The sequence below is a fragment of the Musa acuminata genome, chromosome BXJ2-10 (assembly GCF_036884655.1).
Source record: "Musa acuminata AAA Group cultivar baxijiao chromosome BXJ2-10, Cavendish_Baxijiao_AAA, whole genome shotgun sequence".
Lineage (NCBI taxonomy): Eukaryota > Viridiplantae > Streptophyta > Magnoliopsida > Zingiberales > Musaceae > Musa > Musa acuminata.
This window is the reverse complement of record NC_088347.1, coordinates 35,251,331-35,264,619: the sequence shown is the minus strand read 5'-3', so window position 1 is coordinate 35,264,619 and position 13,289 is coordinate 35,251,331. Positions and strand designations below refer to the sequence as shown.

At 40.1% G+C, this 13,289-nt stretch overlaps 2 protein-coding genes across 9 annotated transcripts; both read right to left on the bottom strand.

The window, feature by feature from the left end:
- Window positions 1-905: 905 nt before the first annotated feature.
- LOC103969397 (acid phosphatase 1-like) lies at window positions 906-3,095 on the bottom strand. The gene is made up of 4 exons (XM_009382911.3): window positions 3,091-3,095; window positions 2,137-2,589; window positions 1,335-1,544; window positions 906-1,241 (listed from the first exon to the last, which is right to left on the bottom strand). The coding sequence occupies exons 1-4, from the start codon at window positions 3,093-3,095 to the stop codon at window positions 1,067-1,069; spliced, it is 843 nt and encodes a 280-aa protein (XP_009381186.2). The 3' UTR covers window positions 906-1,066.
- A 5,071-nt stretch (window positions 3,096-8,166) lies between these two features.
- LOC103969396 (NAC domain-containing protein 75) lies at window positions 8,167-12,878 on the bottom strand. Of its 8 annotated transcripts, XM_065130168.1 has the most exons (9): window positions 12,727-12,856; window positions 12,588-12,663; window positions 12,365-12,414; window positions 11,681-11,880; window positions 11,430-11,607; window positions 10,497-11,059; window positions 9,884-10,132; window positions 9,569-9,670; window positions 8,167-8,778 (listed from the first exon to the last, which is right to left on the bottom strand). In XM_065130168.1, the coding sequence occupies exons 4-9, from the start codon at window positions 11,810-11,812 to the stop codon at window positions 8,698-8,700; spliced, it is 1,305 nt and encodes a 434-aa protein (XP_064986240.1). In that variant the 5' UTR covers window positions 11,813-11,880; window positions 12,365-12,414; window positions 12,588-12,663; window positions 12,727-12,856; the 3' UTR covers window positions 8,167-8,697. The 8 variants fall into 8 exon arrangements, with proteins under 8 accessions (XP_064986240.1, XP_064986238.1, XP_064986241.1 ...); XM_065130166.1 differs by lacking the exon at window positions 12,588-12,663 and having other exon boundaries at window positions 12,727-12,869; XM_065130169.1 differs by lacking the exon at window positions 12,365-12,414.
- Between the last annotated feature and the right edge of the window lie 411 nt (window positions 12,879-13,289).

The following is a 13,289-nucleotide window of genomic DNA, read 5'->3' as shown; positions in this document are numbered from 1 at the left end:
AGGTGAAGGCTGAAGATCACTCCTTTAGTTGTCCATCAGGTTCCTGCAAACAGGTCGAAATCGGGAGGGGAATTCCTGACTTGATTCCTCCGATGCTTAAGTTAGAAAGAATTGGAGACGGAAGAGTTGGAGTGTGAGTGTGTGTATTGTCCGACCCCCGACGCTGTTTCTGAGGGTGGCTTTTATACTTGTTGCGGTGTGTTGACATACATAGGTGTTAATGATAGCTGACATTTCCATACGTAGGTGTTTAAAGGCCTGACCCCAGCGCTCCATCCTTTTGTCGCTGGGGAAGCAGCGATTTGATCACATTGACAAAGAAATGTGCTACATTTAGGGTTGTTGCGCGTGCGGAAGCAATTGATTTATGATCGAACATGGAATCCATACCCATCAAAATTAACCAGGAATTGTTTGGAAATGCGTCGAAGGATTTGGTGGATCCATATACCCACAAATTCCAACGTTCTCGAGCCCGAATTTTTCCCGATAAATCCACATCATAACTCAAGAACAGACATAAATCAAGCAGAAAAGATCGAACGGGTGACTCCAAGATGCGGCGATCGACCGCAAGAAGTCGAGATTCGATTATATCGAGGGATGAGAGGCGTTAAATGGGGGAAGGAGGGGTCGAGGGCACCTGAGTGAAGGAGGCGCTCATCGACGTCCGATTGCCACGCCATTCGCCTCCCTTTCTCCCCTGCAATCCCTTGGAACGACGATGAAACGAATAAACTTATAAACATATACATGAGGACACGCGTAGCGAATCGGATTTAAGGTTCGATCCAATAAGAAGAGATGGCTCGATATCAAGACCCGATTAGATTACGTCATACATACGTGTATCATAAATATCTCAGAGACCGCACATTGAGCTCCTTCCATCAAACGAATAGGTGTAAAGCAAACACGGCAAGAAGGCAACCCGTTCGATCTTATTCCCATGCAACCTAATCCATGACTTAGCAGCAACGATAAGAGGAGTCCTACTTAGAACAGCAGGCTAGCGAACTCATCAAGCACAGCAGCAGGAACAGCGTACGTGCTTGGAGATGTCATCTCAGCTGATGTAATATAACGGATCCGGTAGCTTGAAGGTTCGAGCACCCTCCGGTTTTCCCAGGATGTCACTCCACTGATCACCTATGTTCCCTACGATTCTGTACCCTTGCTCCTCCAGCTTCTCCCTTTCACCTGTCTTGAACGCCATGGCCGTGCCGTTCACACCTTCTCCCCTGTCATCACATCAGAAGCACATCACTCATCGGTCGTCCCGATACATGTATGACAATCCAGAGCGCTAAAACACTGAACAGAAGGAATCATACTTGAGCAGCAGTTTCTCCCATGTCCGATAACCAGCCCTTTTGAGGTTGGTGATGGTGACATTTCTCCTCTCCTCTGATCTCCCTGTCAAGAAGACGATCTTGATGCCGAGAGGGAGTAGTTTGTGGTACAGCTTCAAGCTCTCCGGCAGTGCAGGTGCTATCCCCTTGTCCACCCACACATTGAAGGAAGTGGCATTGTATGGTTCCACCCTGCACAAACACCATGCCTGGAGATAAGAACTTATTATTGTTCCTTTTCAGAACAAAAAATAATCTGTCTGCAAAGGAACATCAGAATTATACTTATATACACCTGTCAGAAGAGAATCTTAAATAAAAGATCAGATCAATCATGATGTTTCCTTAGCTTTGCTTTCTATACGTAGCTTAGGTCACGGAAGTTTAGAGTTTGGAGTTTGCTTGCATGAAAAGCGAGGATTATATGTTACAGTGATTTCTTACAATAAAAGTATAGCATAAAATGGTTTTAAGAGGTCTCTTTCATCGTTGTCTGATGGGACATCGGCGTCCGATGTTTAACTTTTGCACACATGTGATGGTGCCGTTTGTGTCAGTAGGTATGTGAGACTTCCAACCTTTATCGGCACGCCATTGGTGCATATTGAATGGTTTCCTGTTCATTTATCACAGTGTATGCTACATATCTTGATGATTCTCCATGGCATTCTTTAGAGCATTCAAGACTCGTCTTCTCCGTGTGTGTTTTCACTTTGTTCTGTTTTCTCTGTGGGATGGAAGAAAACAGTGTCAAGCAAATGTAGAGAGTACGTTGTACTGTTACCCGAAGCCATGGTGAGCGTAGTAAGGGAGGTTGGAGAGTACGGTCTCGTCGATATCAAAGATCCACGCGTCCATGCCGTCGCCGGGGAGCTGGAGGCCCTCGACGTAGGCCGCGGCCGCGGCGGTCACCACGGCGGAGTCCTGGCGGTAGCGGTCGCCGAGCATGTAGTGGCCGACGTACCCCTCGCAGCTGCGGGGGACGGTCCTCCATCCCCGGACGTTGTTGGTCTCCACCCCGAACCTCCAGCTCGCGCAGGTGACCCCGTCGGCCGGCAGCCCGCCGGAGCCGAACAAGGGCTTCAGGAGGTGAATGGCGGGCGCGGCTCCCTGGGCGTTCCCTCCGGCGGCCGGGCGCCGGGCGAGGCCATCAATATGACTGCAAGAGACCAGAGGGCGGCTTTTACGTCCATTTCTCTCGCTCTCTCTCTCTCTCTCTCTCTCTCTCTCTCTCTTTCTAACCACAGAAGAGAGTTAGATACATAGCGGTGGCCATGCTATGCATCTTATAGACCACAAATTTGCATGCTTTAGAGAGAGAGAGAGAGAGAGAGAGAGAGAGAGAGAGAGAGAGAGCGGAGAGGTGAATTATTGGAGGTACGGTAGAACTTGCATAGTGTGCTATTATTATTATTATTATTATTATTATTATTATTATTATTATTGACGATAAAAAAATGGGAATAATTAAAAATTTTGCAGTGATGGAGATAAATTTGAGGGATTTATCGAAAAAAATGGCGTAAAGATCGGAAAATTGATTTAGTTAAAATCGATTGTGAGTGATCGAAGGAGAAATTTTGAGTTCTGTTTTGATTTAAAAGTGACATGACAGTCGAGCAAGTCAAGCTACAGTACATTTATACCATCTTGACATTCCATATGGATCTCAAAGTACGGGCAGCTAAATGAAGTTGATTTTTCCGGGAACTAATATTAAATCGAAGATTATTTATACCTCATGTCGCTATTGATGTTACTCATCGCCGTCGACACTGCTCATCATTGATACCATCTATGCCTATTGTTTTCTTGACGTTGACCTTCAAGAATCCAAGAAGGAAGAAGAAGATGAGGAAGAGATTGAAGATGAGAAAGAAGAGGATAAGGAGAAGAAAATGAGGAAGAGATTGAAGATGAGAAAGAAAAGGATAAGGAGAAGAAAATGAGGAGGAGACAGGATGAGGAAAAGATGAGAAAAAATATTTACATATATTTGTAAATGAATAATTTAGAAATATTAAAAAATTAAAAATTAGATTACAAATAGTAAAATTAGTGTTGTAAATAATAATCTTCTTTCCTTAATGCATCATTTTTTTCTTAATACTTTGTGGACCAGCTTATAAGAAAAGAAAAGAAAAAAAAAGAAATAGATGATTGGGAATAATTTAGGTATTAGATAAAAAAAAAATGTTGTTAATGAATTTTGAAAACAAAGACACTTTGGGAAACACCTTTTTCCTAGAAAAAAGAATTTTTTTTTTTCAAGAAATTGTCTGAAAAACTAATTATATTATGTGGTGCAAGAAGAAACTGTTAGAGATATCTTGGATTACCCAAAAGGTGAAAGCCAACTCAACTCAACTCTAGGAAATGAATTGCACTGGCCATTGGATTCTTGCAAAACTTAAGTTAGGGGACAATCTCGACAACATCCCTCTAAGCACTCGAGTTGATATTATATTGTCTTGAGTCTACCTATGTTACTCCCCTTTTATAGTCAATATTTGGTAGAGACAATATGTAAAGTCTATTGGTCAACTACCTTTAATGACTATAGGTAGTTGTGCTTGTTTTTTAGGTCATTAGTACTGTTTGATGATGGGTGTGAGGTCATTTGCTGCTGGCTTTACTTGTTAGATAAGTATCAATCGAGGACTCTCATTCATAGTTAAGCGATTAAATCCTAATAGGGTATCTCCAATGCATATGTGTCAAGATATTGTCATGTTAGATAGGTCACCTTTACTATAGCTTGGGATTAGTGTAGGTGGTGGATCAAAGTAAGAATAAGAGAGACAAATATGGGCAAAGTTTGTTGAGCTAGTTGGGTAATTTAAGAAAAGTATGGAGTGGCAGTTTGGACTATCCTTATTAAAATATATATTTATTGTAATAGAATGTAGAAAGTTTTTACAGACATAGTTGTGGTAGAAAGCGATTTAGCAAAGATCAATTCTTGAAAAAGTCACAATATATGTTTGGCTTAAGAAGTGAGCTTTGTCCAGTTGAGACTCCTATGAAACATTGATTCTTGATTATCAAAATCAGAGGATTTAGACCAGGAGCATTGGAAGTGTTCAGAGTCGAGGCCCAAAAGTTTGAGAGATTTAGGTCTTTAGGGTTCACCCAAGACAATCTTGTTAGATTTTCTTGAGACATAATAATGCCTTCCTTCTAGTACTAATTCATTAAAAATAATTTTAGATTGTCCAAACCGGAAGCTAACTTAGGTCCATCATGGTTCTTCTTCGGTTGGTCTTTGGAAAAATTCACGTCAAATTCCTACAAAACTAAGTCGAGAGGCAATCTTGATAATATCCCTTCGATGCCCAAATTAGTATTCAAGTTAGGTGAGTTGGACTAATCGATGATCAAACTAGTCACACAAACTACTATATATTATTACTTAGTCTATTAGTAGATGTCATTTACTATGACATTTACTATAACATAAACCAAACTTAAAAAGGGAACGAAATGCTATTTTGTGGCCTGCAAGTCAACAACGAGGAATGCTTTGGACAAAACAAACGAATGGGCACAGAAATGATCCTTATCCTTTTCGGATTCGAGCTAAATTTCGGCACAGAAATGTCACACACTACACTGTATTGACCTAATTGTGTATTATTATATTTAAATGATCGTCTGTATCAATGCTCTCTCTCTCTCTCTCTCTCTCTCTCTCTCTCTCTCTCGATCCATTAACATCAAACTTTCTTTTTATAATGATTATTTCCTTTTTGTTTTATTGTATAATCCTACGTTCTTACAAACATTATATAATGGGTGAGAAATTTTACTATTTTATTTATTTATTTATTTATTTATTAACAAGCACCTTATAAATTTATCATAAAATAAAAATTATTATAATTTTTTTGTTAGAATCGTACTCTAGTAGAATTATCTAAGTTTTGATAATTACTTATGCTAAAAATATCTAAAAATAAAATTTTTAATTTTAAAATAGGTTAGATTATCAACTTTTAACATTATTTTAATTACGAGTATAACTAAGTCAATGTAGGAAATAGAAAATATAGAATTTTATGATTATTTTTATAATAATCTTAGGATATTTTTTAACATGTTCTGTCAATGAGTGTAAAGTTTTTTTAAAATAATTTATGATAATTTTTATATAGAAACTTATATAGTTTTTAATATGTTTTATGAATGAGTGTAACTATTTTTTTGGATAATTTGATATAAAAATTAGCATATATTATTAGATAAATCAATTTTTTTCGTTTTATAATAAATTTATGAAAACATTATATAAAATAATATATATTTTTAATGTATTATATAAATGATCATAACTCGAGCATAATAACTTTTCTAGATAAATTATAAAGATGAGGATTAACAGATAAAGGAGGTAAATATTTTTTAAGAATTAAAAAATAATATAGAGCTCAATTAAATCAAATTAATAGTTACAATTTAGTTGAATCAATCTAGTTTGATTCATCTCAAAGAAAAATGGTTCTATTCTAAAAAATTGAACCAAACCTAATGAGGGTTTTTTTTTTTTATAGTTCAAATCTTCCTTTAGTAAAAATCAAATATAAAGCGACATATGATAAAATTTTATTATTAATTTTTTAATAAAATATTTTAAATTTAATTATAAAATAATAGAAAATATCAATTAATTATACATATTTTCATCATCACTATCTTTAGGAAACTGATGAAAGACTCATCATCAGAAAGAACAGTAATGAAAGCTTTCTCAACGGCGAAAAGCACTCGTGCACGCGCATCACGTGCCAAATTTAATATTATCATGTCGTCAGACTCACGCCCAATCGTGTGCCTACATAGACACATAGAACAGCAATCTAAGTTGTAGGTGTACTTAAGAGCAAAGGGTGGGCGTCGCATGAAGTGTGCGTATGCTCACATGAGACCATCATCATCGACTCCTTAGCATGCTTAATGTGTTATATATATGTATATATATATAGTAGTAGCTTTGCATTCCTACTGAGGCCCATTATTTCTTGGGCCAACCAAATTGGTTAGGCCTGGCCCACAGACAACGTAATGGGGCCCATGGATTGTGCAACGATAGTATCCAAACATGGATGCTGTGGCTCTCCTTGATCATTTGATCTGGTGCACTTCCAAGATGGAAGCTCATCAGCTCACCCAACAGCAGTCGTGAAGCTATCTTAGTAAGAACAAGCATGACAAGTTTCCATGGCGAGGAGAAGAAACCCAGCACGCACGCCTCTTCATCTTTCTTTTCTTGCCCCCGCTATTTCTAATGCCTACAGATTCCTTGGTGACAAACAAAGAAGGTGCCCATCATTAGCACTATCATGTCTTTATGCCTAATCCTAAAAGCGTACGTATGTAGAGGCAGGCATCAAAGGAAGAGAACACACCATCCTCAAAAGCAGTTCTCGTCTGAAGCATCCACAAAGGGAGAGGCCATGTTCGATTATTCTGCTTCCCACTACACAAATCTTCCTGCAATTTCTTTCGGGACGGAATCTGGAGAGCCCTGGCATGCATGGATAACCCCCATGGATGCCCTTTGAAGAGCATCCAACATGTTCCGCAAAGAGAAAGAGAGATGAGCATTGGCTTTAGGAGGGAGTGAAGAGGAGGACATGACCGACCTTCTTTCTATCTCCTGTCGAAAGGGACACTACACTTCCATATACGCACTTGCTCAAGACTGTATGTATAAAGGCATCCGTTGTCTTGGCACCAGGATTCTCTAAATGATTGCGATGGCTTAGTTTTGATGAGCTGATGCTCGAGAAAAAGGAGAAGATTTCATTCCATAAATTCTGAATGCAGATTCATGGATATGAATATATACAATGAAATTACTAAGATAAACAGGCAATGTAATCTTTATATATATATCTGGGGAAAGAGAATTGCATGTCCAAGGAGATGGAGCAACAAAAGTGCATTCCTGTCATCAAGCTGTTTACTCCTAGTGCTGAGAAACTACTACGAAGGTTCGATGAGGTCCCCTTCATGCACGTCCAAAGCACACATTAATATTTCTTGGAAAGAGACCATGCACCATGCACGTTCCTCTCTCTCTCTCTCTCTCTCTCTCTCTCTCTCTCTCTCTCTCTCTCTCTTTCAGAGTTATAAAGCCCCAGCAACTAAAGGTGGGCAGCAGTACCTGCTGCTAAACTCGGCATATTGGAGAGTAAACGGAATAGGATTCGGCTACTTAAAGCAGTCAATGAAGGTGAAGGAGGAGCTTCTTTTCCGAGCAAATCCCACACACATCCACCTCATCGACGCATAAAAGAAACGCGGATTAGGGTTACCTTATTTCTACCATATTCTTGCTAATCACATTACATGTGTGCATTGAAGTAAATCTTGCTGGAAACTCCTGAAAGCAGTGTTGAGAAGTGGCCTATGAACAGCTGCAAAGTAGCATCTTGTGACTCATTTTCAATGCTATCCAAATGTCAGTGACTCATCTATCGTCGCCATTGCAAGATACATTGCATTACTAGTGGAGAAAAAGTAATCTCATCAACATAGATCAGAAAGTATCATGAATTATTGCCCACTCTTTTGATGACACTAATTGTCGGCATGATTTAAAGAACCCGAAGCATAGATAGATTAGCAAAGAGATAATTTTGCAAATGTATAGTCAAGTTAACCCTATTTATCTTTCTCAAAGAAAGGAAACTTTGTATATCATTCTATAAGTAAATTTCTTAAGCAATTAAATGACTCAGTAGTACTTCACTGTTTGGATCAAAGAAAACAGAAACATCTCTTGATTTTAAAAGACCAGAAGACAAACAAGTAGTATAAGAATAAGCACTTCTTTAAGGAAACCTTCTTGTTGTTTTCTCCCTTCTAATTCCTTTTGGACATGCAAGGGAAAATACACATGAACAACAAAGCATGAAAAGAAGATACCAGCAATAATTACAATTAAAACAATCAAACATTAGGTAAAATGATACTGGGCATGATGAGAATGTTTCTTCTGTTCATGGTTGAACTACTTGTGTCCTTTCCTAACCCTTACTTCTACTGTCAGCAAGCAGCAGTAGCTTTATTATTATTTTTTTCCCTTTTTCTTGCCCTCTCTTCTGTTTCTCTTTTTCTCTTTCCTTTTGTGGAACACTTGTTGGCAATTTGGTTCTGCCCAAACTAGCTTATGGTACAGTTAGTCTACAGTTACTGGGACATCAGCTCCATATCCAAACCTGCAGGGTGATGAGGAACACTATCTTCTTTCTCTTTCATCCCAACCTGCTTCTGCTCCGTGATATAAGTAAGAACTTCACCAATATTTGTGATGCATCATGGCTTTCCTCTTTTTCTGTCATCATCCATGGTGATCTGCATTGTCAGGTGACCAGTAGGTGTAATGCCATTCTGTCTCTTGGGAATGTGGCTTTGATGCTTCCTGCCAGACAGACAGACAGAGAGAGAGAGAGCAAAGATTAAAAAGACACAAATTTTGGATCAAGAGTTAATAAAAGGACCAAAAATGATGAACAGTTACAGACAACTATTAATTATTTGATTTACATAACCAATCTTGGTTGTGAATATTATGAATTAATTCGATTAGATATTTACCTCTACACAATGAGAGTGGAAGATAAAATTCAATGCTGTGGTTTTCCATGGTATTCATTGATTGAAAACATTATCATAATCCCAAACCAAAAATCTAGTTCTGTTTCATGTGATTTATTTTTTATATGATTTAATCTGTAGACATGATAAAGTAGAAAAGAGTCTCTATCTTCCTATGCCTTTCTCTTTCCAAATTAAATGCAAAAGAATAATTTCCTTTAAGACCAACAATGGTCCAGCATGAAAGAAAGACAGCCGACAAAACAAAGATTGTCTTTTTCTCTTTCATGATATTAAATCTGTTCCTGTCTTGAACATTGAATAAGAGGATCTCCTGCTTGCTCTTCTTCCAAGTTCTTAGATTCTATTTTTCTTGTAGCATGATAAAGACACAAGAGAGGATCACTAAATGATAGGAGTAACTAATGTGAACTGCTTCTTTGTCTCACATCTATTATGATTTCCTGACTTATTTTACCCTTTTCAGTTTGCATTTGGCATTTAAATCTGATCTCCATCTTAAATACTGTTGATTCAAGTTTTTCTACCATCCTGTAGTGAGCTGAACTGAACTCGATTTCGATATGAGCTGCTGCATTGATAATTTCACTTACTCCTTTAGTTCCAGCTGAGGTGCAACTCATGACCAGTTCTTCCAAGCCAGAGGTTGATCCATGGTCCAGCTTCTGCTGCAGTCGAGGTTGTTCTTGCTGCTGCTGTCCACAGTTGAATTCCAACACAATAAGCTGTCTTTATTTCTTCTCAAGGAAAAGAAATAATCTGAGTAAAACCTAATGCCCAAAACCTTCTTTTCTTTCACCCAAATATATTTGCAAAAGGGAAATATTCGAGATTTAGGAAAAGCATTCCTTTTGAGTAAAAAGAAGGTTTGATTATCCAACTAATAAATCCAAATTGGATTGTCATACCTGAAACTTATCGGCTTGGAGAAGCATTCTTGAGACTTGGTATGGGTCGTCAAGAACAATCGAGGTCTGCTGGAGTGAAGTGGACATGATGGTCGAGATGGGATTGATAGGCCTACCGACGCAGAAAGCTGCGGTTGGCGCCATCTGCTGCTGCTGCTGCTGCGCCACATGACGATGTGGTGGTCGAACGAGGTGCTCGTGTTCTGCATGCTCGCCTCTTTGCTTCGGTTCCTCACCCACGGCCACCACCTGTTGAACACTCAAAACAAACTCCAACTCAAACCCTTTCCTTCTTTCCTAAACCCACTTTCTCTCTCTCTCTCTCTCTCTCTCTCTCTCTCTCTCTCTTTTCTGGGTAGGGAAAGTTGCACCAATTGAAGCTACCATCAATTGTGCCAATATAATTATATGCATAGCTAAGATGGCCCTTCCTTGGTCTTTACGCTTTCTTTGGCTACTCCTAGCCTTTCTATGCCATTTCTACTTGAATGCAGAAAGAATCTAATCTGAACATGCATTCATACACACGCAACATTCATGTGCATGCAGAATTCACTTAGAGGCACAAATTGCTGAACGTGATGAGTTAGCAGAATTTGTTTCGAGAAATTACCTCACTGTAACTTTCCCTAAATGGAGCAAAGCTAAAGTTATCGGGCTTCAAGTGATGGTGCATCTCCATGCTACTGTACCCGGAGATTCCACCACCCCCGGAAGAATGCTCGTCTCTCTTGCTAGCAGCTTTGGAACAAGAGCTTCCGCTCCTACCGTCCCTTCTTTGGTCCATCCCCTCCATGGCGGCTGCTGCTGCTGCTGGGCTCCTATCCGATGGCCAGTTGCACTGCCTTGGCTGGGTCTGGTAGAATATCTTGGACACCACAAGCTCACCTTCCTTCTCATCCTCGAACTCCCCCAGATGGTACTGGTGCATGACCCAGTTGGTCTTCTCAGGCTTCCTGTGCTTTCCGAAGTTGGTGTACAGGACGAGTATCTTCTTGCACCCCTTCTGCTTCCCGTTGACCATCACAGGCCTTGTCTTCCCTGTCTTGTGCCACCTGGTTTCGCCTCTGTGTAGGTCACACTCAGACTGGATCTTCCTCCTCTTCCTTGTGCCCGTGGTGTAGGCCTTGGATGGCCTGTGGAAGAAGTGCTTGCTCAGGCCATCCCTTCTCACACCTGAAGCCAAATCCAAACAGGCCAGTGAAGTTAGGTCTGACCACGGGAGGCTGAGAATCCGAGGTAGATCTTCTTGTCAGATCAACCTCAACCAACCAACTCATGAGTTGTTGGTCAAACTTACGAACTTTATAGCATCATGAAAGAGAAGCATTAAGTTCCGAGAGAGAATTAAGGACCCGAATTTAGAAAAGGTTTCCTTTTTCTTCTTCTTGTGGATGCCCAAACACATGGGGGAAGAGATATGGTAACAGTAATGGAACATATACCACATCAATCTTTCTTTTGCGGTTCTTACAAGTGAGAACCGCATAAAATAATACTAGATGTGAGACAGTATAGGGTTCCGGCCGGGTGTAACCTCTCTAACCTGGGAGCTTCTCAGGATGGGTGTAGCAGATGCCATCTTCTCCCTCGATCGTCGGTATGAACTCATCTATCAGAGGGTGGGATCTCAGATCTTGTGCCTTCACCTTGGCTTCCAGGTGCTCTATCAATTCTTGATCCGTCGGATCAAACTTCACGCCTGCCGGCATCCCTACCCAGTCCTGCATGCGATCGTCGATAGGCCAAGGAAGAAGCAATCGTTGCTGCTATTCAGAACAGAAAGTATCAACGCACAGTCGATACCGGTTTGCGATGGAGCTTGTGGCCACACCTAGGGCACTGTTCGGAGACATCCACACGTTGTTCTTCGAGCTTGGCGTCGATGAGACTGGAACTGCTGACTGAACCTATAGGACTTGTATTCATGGCTGCTTCATGGGCATCAAGATTTTAGCTTCAAGTGTCCGCGGAGACCCTCACATGGAATTGACCGCCTGTACATGGTCATTGGAAGGCCAAGCATGTCAAGCACATCATGCTTATTCCTGTGCAAACTGGTACGTATATGGCAACAACGATTCGACTAATTGGGAATAGGAAGAACAACAGGAAGAATCAGTAGATGCAAAGAAGAGAAAGCAGGCAAAACTCACAAAGAAAGAAGATAATTCATGAGAGAATAAAAGCCTTTGAAATCCAATTCGGGAAGGGAAAGGAGGAGAAAGAAAGAAGATGATGTTAAATAAGAAACGGGAGGAGTTGGGAAAAGGAGAAATCGAGAGTGTCTTCCTGATCTGTATAAAACCTTCTTTAGAAGACAACATACAGCACCACCTCCTACTTTAACTGAAACCCATGAGTAAAAGGAAAGGGTTCCCAAAACACACTCCCATGCTCAAAAACACCTTTAAACCTACACCTAAAACAAGCTGACTCTTACGTCCGTAGAGAGAGAGAGAGAGAGAGGGTTTGGATTACAGTGGTTGAGCTGCCAAAGCAAAAGCAGGGAAGAACCTTCACAGCTGTTACTGCACATTCCGAAGAACCCAAAATGAATACTACTAAACAAATTAAAAGCAATAAACACAGTGCATGGAATTTAGTCGCATAAAGGACAGGACAATTCTGATCTGTCTCCCTAAGAAAAGTCCAAGCAAGAACTGATGGCAGAATATCTCCCAACAAAATATAATTATCTTACTGAATACAGCTTGCAGCAGCTGCATCTTTGTGTTCCTCGCATGAAATGATGAATCAGGATATGTATTTTCCTTTCCCTGATAATGGAATCATAGGGATCAAAAGAGAGAGGGAGAGAAAGAGAGAGTGAGGGAGCTCACATGGATCTTGGGATGTTCTAATATGTTGATCCTTTCCGGCATGAAGGAAGAAGGTCTTGCACTTTGCAGAGAGAAGAGAGATGAGGAGGTGAATCTATACGTTGCTTCAAACCCAAGGCAACCGAGCAGCAGGACACTTGATGGACCCCCATATAGAATAAGCTAGTTAAATATATGATATCTCAGTAGCCCGAGCAGAAGCAGTCTTCAACCACAAGCATGACCATGTGTTGTTGTACACTATTCCTATGCTACGGAATCAATTACCACCACAGCAGAATATAAATCTACGAAACAAACATTACAATAAGCATAGAACAATCGACCCACGCCTGTTTTGCTTCATTCTTGTGTTCATGTCAGCAACTTCTCTTCGTAGCGCTGGACCTACAAGAAAGAGAATATACCAAGAGGAGGAGTGTAAGAGAAGAGGAAGATTGTGTGTAGGTTTGTCAATAGACACAATTTTTGTCCTTGAGTAGGTGCAACTGCAGAGGAAATGAGGATAATGTTAGGTTCATCTAAGCGTACCCATTGGTTTCATTCTCTTGTAGTCTATCCTT

Bases quoted from the DNA above. Each gene is read 5' to 3' on its own strand.
- LOC103969397 (XM_009382911.3), bottom strand. The intron at 1,545-2,136 runs GTAACAGTACAA...GTGTTTGTGCAG, and splicing joins TACGCTCACCATGGCTTCGG to GGTGGAACCATACAATGCCA. The intron at 1,242-1,334 runs GTATGATTCCTT...ATGTGATGACAG, and splicing joins TGGGAGAAACTGCTGCTCAA to GGGAGAAGGTGTGAACGGCA.
- LOC103969396 (XM_065130165.1), bottom strand. From the start codon at position 11,812: ATGAATACAAGTCCTATAGGTTCAGTCAGCAGTTCCAGTCTCATCGAC. The intron at 10,133-10,496 runs GTAATTTCTCGA...AGTGTTCAACAG, and splicing joins TTAGGGAAAGTTACAGTGAG to GTGGTGGCCGTGGGTGAGGA. The intron at 8,779-9,568 runs GTAAGTGAAATT...TCTGTCTGGCAG, and splicing joins CCTCAGCTGGAACTAAAGGA to GAAGCATCAAAGCCACATTC.